Consider the following 6,470-nt stretch of genomic DNA (forward strand, 5'->3'; position numbering starts at 1 on the left):
ATGGTAATTATTTATTTAAGATTATTAACTAAAATAATTTTAAGCAAGTTTGACGACAATCAAATTGAAAACAGTTTTAATAAAAGTATGATAAAAGTCAAAATTTTATATATCAACGCCATTCAATATTTACTAATTAAATAAAATATTTCCAGACAAAATTATTAAAAAGATTAAATTAATCGAAAATGAAAATAATGGTAAAATATTTTGCGTAATTACAATAAATATGATTTATGCTTCATTAAATTAATTTTTTTTTTGTTTTTGTTTGTTTAGATTATATTATGAAAGAATTTGAATTAGATATTGATACAAATTCTGAAAAACGCGCTCAGAAAAGCAAGGAAAACGTTCAGTCAAGAAGCGAAGAAGTTAATCTTGAAAGCGATAGAAAGGAAAAGACAGAAGGTGGGAGGAAGACGAGCAATAATGGGTCATACTCTCAATAATTGGTCACGTGATATCACGTAAAAATTTTTCTGATAAATAATAACATAAAAAAGAGTGCGACAGAGACCAAGGACAGTAAGGAGTGATTGTGATTTCAGACTGACGACCCCTCCCAAACCAACCGTACCATTGCACGTCAAATTGCTTTAATTGTTTTATTATCTTAGTGTTTAATATAGGGGTTTTTGATTAGTTTAGACTGTGGGATTTTACTAGAAAACCAGACCGTAATTTTAGTAATTTTGTTTGGTTCTATAATACCCTGGAGCACAGTTTTCTTTTCTGTCTTTTTTTAGTGTTAGGTTTTGTCTGTTAGACTTTTTATTTTTTTTCTTTTCGTATTTTATTTCTGTTTTCATGGGAGAGTATGGAGATTATTTATTGCGCTTAAGACATTGCATGCCTAGTACATATTATAGAAGCAATCCCTTTGCATATATTTAGATTACACTTTGCTATAGAGTCGCATAACCTTTTGGTCTGCGATTCTAGGTATTTCCAATATGTACTCGTTTTAAGTTTAATAAAGAAATGCATTGCAATTTTTTTTTTAAAAAAAAAAATTCTAAAAAACGCGTCGACAATGAAAGTAAGTAATTATAATATTGTTGAAAATTCTGTATCATCTTAACCTAATTTCTTTAAATTGAAAATACAGGTTATATTACACATGAAATTGATTTTGATATTTGAAATGTCGGTATTTTTTAAAACTTATTAAAGTCCAACATTTATACTTTTTTTTAATATTATATATATTAGTTGAACATCATATAAATTATTAAAAAATAAATTTATTATTATTTTAAATATAGCAAGTTTAAATCAGTTTAATCTAAAAAATATGATTATGAAAAACTATCTTATAAAAAGCGCCAATTATAACGAAATTTTTCAAAAATTTTTTAGCATCATTTTTTCAAATAAAATATTTGTTTTCATTGTATGACATTATGGGATCCCACTAGTTCTTCTTTCTGTTGTAGGAAAAAAGGACAAAATTCTTTTATAGGGATAAAGTCCATTTTTGTGTTGCTAAACCATATAAAAAAGTAGATACGTTTTTATACTGAAAGATACATTTTGTATATTGAGAGGTACGTCTAGATACATCTAGATACTTTATGAGATACGGAAAAATGCACAATTCCGTATCTTGCAAGACACGTTTTGTATACGGAGACACTGAAAAAACATATCATGTGAGATACGGAATTGTGCATTTTTCCGTATCTAAAAACGTATCTAGACGCGTTTTTTATATTCCATCTTTTTTTTCCATAGTAAAAGGCTCATATTTCCGGAATTTATAACCTTATATCACGGAATTTATCGAATTATTTACATTTACTATGAATGGATCCGTGGAAGGCGGATTTTTTATAGAAATAACGGATAAAATTTTTTATAGGGCACAAATAAAATAGTTTATCAATCTAAATTAGAAATAGGATAGAAGCATTAAATAGTAAGTTGTTAAATACTAGTATTGATTATGCAACTTCAATAAATGAATTTCATGATGATATTTTAGGTGTTTAGCTGCTTTTATAATTTATAAAAAATAAATCATGATTATAATATTACTCCAAATTTTTAAAGTATGGATTGGATTTAAACTTAAATCTGCTAAACAAATTGCATAATAATTATCAATATTGAATATAATAATGATTACTTTATTGTAAAAATGGTAGAATAACACAATTATTTACTATATAATAATTAATAACTGATAAATAATCAAATATAAAATAAAGAATAAACAATAGAAATGTTAATCTTCAATTACACATTCAAAACCCTGAGTCTCTTGAACTAAAATTTCAGCAAGCTTGCGACTTGTATAATGTGCTTGTGGATGAGATTGTGTAATGGAAGAATTTACTTGTTCCTGTGATAAAGATTTGTTAGCCATAACAAATTCCAACATAATATCTTTTAATTGATTATCAATATTAGGTACATCAAATTTATAATTTCCATCCCTGTTTATTCTATAGTAATCACTACATCTAATCCATTCAGATATAATATTCTCAAGCATTATTATAGTTGGTCTATTAGCAGGATTTGAATCCCAACATTTTTTCATTAAATCTACATAACATTTTGGAGTATTTTTTATAATTTCAGGACGTTCTCCTTTACAAATATTCAAGATCAGATCATGATCATGTGCTTCATATTTAAATGGGGGAATACCTGATGTAAATTCCCACATTATCATCGAAAAACTATAAATATCACTTGCTGGAGTATAGGGATTATATCTTAATATTTCAGGCGCCATATAAGGTAAAACTCCATAAATTTCATTATCAGAATCCTGTGAATCATTTACAGGTTTACATAATCCTAAATCAATAATAAATAATTCATTGTGATTATCTGACATTAAAATATTGCCATCATGTAAATCACCATGAGTTAAATTTGATTCATGAATTACTTTAAGTCCTAATATAATTTTTTTTAATAATTGTAACTTGTCTTGCCACTTAAATTTAATTATATCAGATAAGCATTTTCTCAAACTTCCTTTTTTTGCATAACTCATTACTACTATATAATTTAAGCTATTTGGATCTTGAGTAATTCCAAAGAATTGAATAAACTTTGAAAATGATTTTTTCTGACAGTTATAATGATATTTCCACTATATAAATAATAAAAAATTATTAAATTTTTGCAAGAGAAAATAAAATTTGATATTAAATAATATAAATAACATACCTCCTCAAGAAATTTACTATTTAAATTTGATGAACTATTAAGTGTTTTAAGAATAACCTCATAGCCTGTTTGAAAATTACATCTATTCCATTGTTTTTTGTCAAAATTCCAACTAAAAATAGGTCCATCTAACCAGATAGCTTTATGAATTTCACTGAATCCTCCTTTATCATAATAATTAACACTTGTCAATTTATTATAAGGTATCCATTCCAAAATTTGATAACTATTTTTAGCATTTAATTGTGCTTCTTGAATAAATTTATCAATAAACTTATTTTTACTAGTCCACTTTGAAAAATCTTGTTGAAATTGTTTAGCATTACATTGTTGACACCACTGGTAATCAGTATCTGGTTGCTTGCATTCATTACATAATTCAACTTTAGTATTAGGGCTCACTTTATTATTACTTATTGCTACTTTTTGATGCCAATAATAAGCTTTTTCTAAATTCTTTTCTGTTCCTTCTCCATTGTCATAACATGTGGCTAATTTATTCATTGCTTCAATATGATCTTTTTCTGCTGCTTTTTGATACCAATGAAAGGCTTTTTCCAAATTCTTTTCTGTTCCTTCCCCATTATAATAACAAATAGCTAAACTAAACATTGCTTCTTTAATACCATTTTCTGCTGTTTTTTGATACCAATAAAAGGCTTTATCTAAATTCTTTTCTGATCCTTTTCCATTTTTATAATATGTGGCTAAATTAAACATTGCAACAGTATGACCATTTTCCACTGCTTTTTGATACCAATAAAAGGCCTCATCTAAATTCTTTTCTGTTCCTTTCCCATTTTTATAACATATGGCCAAACTAAACATTGCATCAGTGTGACCATTTTCTGCTGCTTTTTGATACCAATAAAAGGCTTTTTCGAAATTCTTTTCAGATCCTTCTACATTATAATATCTATTGGCTAAATTAAACATTGCTTCATTATTACCATTTTCTGCTGCTTTTTGATACCAATAAAAGGCTTTTCCTAAATTCTTTTCTGTTCCTATTCCAATCTCATAATATACGACTAAAATACACATTGCAATATTAAAACCATTTTCTGCTGCTTTTTGATACCAATAAAAGGCTTTATCTAAATTCTTTTCTGTTCCTTTTCCATTTTCATAATAAAAAGCTAAAATAAGCATTGCTTCTTTAATACCATTTTCTGCTTCTTTTTGATACCAATAGAAGGCTTTATCTAAATTCTTTTCTGTTCCTTCTCCATTTTCATAACATATGGCTAAGTTAAACATTGCATCAGTGTAATCATTTTCTGCTGCTTTTTGAAACCAATAAAAGGCTTTTTCCAAATGCTTTTCTGTTCCTTCTCCATTTTCATAACATAAGGCTAAAATAAGCATTGCTTCTTTAATACCATTTTCTGCTACTTTTTGTAACCAATAAAAGGCTTTTTCTAAATTCTTTTCTGTTCCTTCTCCATTTTCATAACATATGGCCAAATTAATCATTGCTTCTTTAACACCGTTTTCTGCTGCTTTTTGATACCAATGAAAGGCTTCTCCTAAATTCTTTTCTGTTCCTTCCCCATTTTTATAATATATGGCCAAATTAAACATTGCTTCTTTAACACCATTTTCCGCTGCTTTTTGATACCAATAAAAGGCTTTTTCGAAATTCTTTTCTGTTCCTTCTCCATTATAATATCTATTGACCACATTAAACATTACCTTTTTAACACCATTTTCTGCTGCTTTTTGATACCAATAAAAGGCTTTTTCTAAATTCTTTTCTGTTCCTTTTCCAATTATATAATATATGGCTAAAATAGACATTGCAATAAGAAAACCATTTTCTGCTGCTTTTTGAAACCAATAAAAGGCTTTTTCGAAATTCTTTTCTGTTCCTTCTCCATTTTCATAACATAAGGCTAAAATGAGCATTGCTTCTTTAATACCATTTTCAGCTGCTTTTTGATACCAATAGAAGGCTTTTTCTAAATTCTTTTCTGTTCCTTTTCCATTTTCATAACATATGGCTAAATTAAACATTGTATCAGTGTAACCATTTTCTGCTGCTTTTTGATACCAATAAAAGGCTTTTTCTAAATTCTTTTCTGTTCCTTCTCCATTTTCATAACGTATAGCTAAAATAAGCATTACTTCTTTAATACCACTTTCTGCTATTTTATGATACCAATAAATGGTTTTTTCTAAATTCTTTTCTGTTCCTTTTCCATTTTTATAACATATGATTAAATACATCATTGCAATAATAAAACCATTTTCTGCTGCTTTTTGATACCAATAAAAGGCTTTTTCTAAATCCTTTTCTGTTCCTTCTCCATTTTCATAACGCATGGCTAAAGTAAGCATTGCTTCTTCATTACCATTTTCTACTGCTTTTTGATACCAATAAAAGGCTTTTTCTAAATTCTTTACTGTTCCTTTTCCATTTTCATAACGTAAGGCTAAAATAAGTACTTTTTTATAACAATAAAAGACTTTTTCTAAATTCTTTTCTGTTCGTTTTCCATTTTTATAACATATGGTCAAATTAATAATTGCTTTAATATAATCTTTTTCTGCTGCTTTTTGATGCCAATGAAAAGCTTTTTCTAAATTCTTTTCTGTTTCTTCTTCACCTTCATAATGTATGACTAAATTAAGCATTGCATCTTTAAGACCATTTTCTGCTGCTTTTTGATACCAATAATAGGCTTTTTCTAAATTCTTTTCCATTCCATTTCCATAATGTATGGCTAAATTGAACATTGCTTCTTTATTACCATTTTCTGCTAATTTTTCTAAAGAATTAATGCATTCTTTACACCATAATTTTTTAGTAAAAGGTTTATTGCAATATAAACAATTTTTGATATTTAAATTGCTAAATTTCGTTTCCATTTTATAATTTAAAAACTTACTTTATTGAAAGAATTTATTTTTTGACAAATTTTTTATATCATCATGAATTAGTTACTAAAAAGGAATACTTTACCAAAAGTAGAAGTAATAATAAAAAAGTAAAATAAAATTAATTTTTTTTTGGGTCATATTTTTTCCGGTAAGTGATCTGCATTGAGTTAAAATCAACGCACCGACAAAAATTTAGCGATCACGTGACATACTTTTAAATCATCACAGACAGCACACCCCGTCAGATTTCTATTTATCTGAGGGACTTAGGTTTTTTTTTTTGAGTAGGTAAAATCTTATTTGTTTATTTCACGTGTTTATGCATAAATGCCGTAGTGCTAAATTTTTGTCGGTGCGACTAAGGTAGTTGTTAGAATCAATAGATAAATAGTCACTTT

At 27.1% G+C, this 6,470-nt stretch overlaps 2 protein-coding genes across 2 annotated transcripts; one reads left to right on the forward strand and one right to left on the reverse strand.

The window, feature by feature from the left end:
• OCT59_001763 (uncharacterized protein) lies at window positions 1-452 on the forward strand (the record flags this gene model as incomplete). Its single annotated transcript, XM_025324224.1, has 3 exons — window positions 1-85; window positions 156-200; window positions 280-452. 3 exons carry the CDS (start codon window positions 1-3, stop codon window positions 450-452), a joined length of 303 nt encoding a protein of 100 aa, XP_025187402.1.
• Window positions 453-2,230: 1,778 nt separating this feature from the next.
• OCT59_001764 (uncharacterized protein) lies at window positions 2,231-6,060 on the reverse strand (the record flags this gene model as incomplete). The annotated part of the gene is made up of 4 exons (XM_066144059.1): window positions 2,231-2,553; window positions 2,878-3,112; window positions 3,190-3,254; window positions 3,516-6,060. 4 exons carry the CDS (start codon window positions 6,058-6,060, stop codon window positions 2,231-2,233), a joined length of 3,168 nt encoding a protein of 1,055 aa, XP_065995259.1.
• Window positions 6,061-6,470: the final 410 nt, after the last annotated feature.

Source organism: Rhizophagus irregularis, chromosome 10 (genome assembly GCF_026210795.1).
Source record: "Rhizophagus irregularis chromosome 10, complete sequence".
NCBI classification, from domain to species: Eukaryota; Fungi; Glomeromycota; class Glomeromycetes; order Glomerales; family Glomeraceae; genus Rhizophagus; species Rhizophagus irregularis.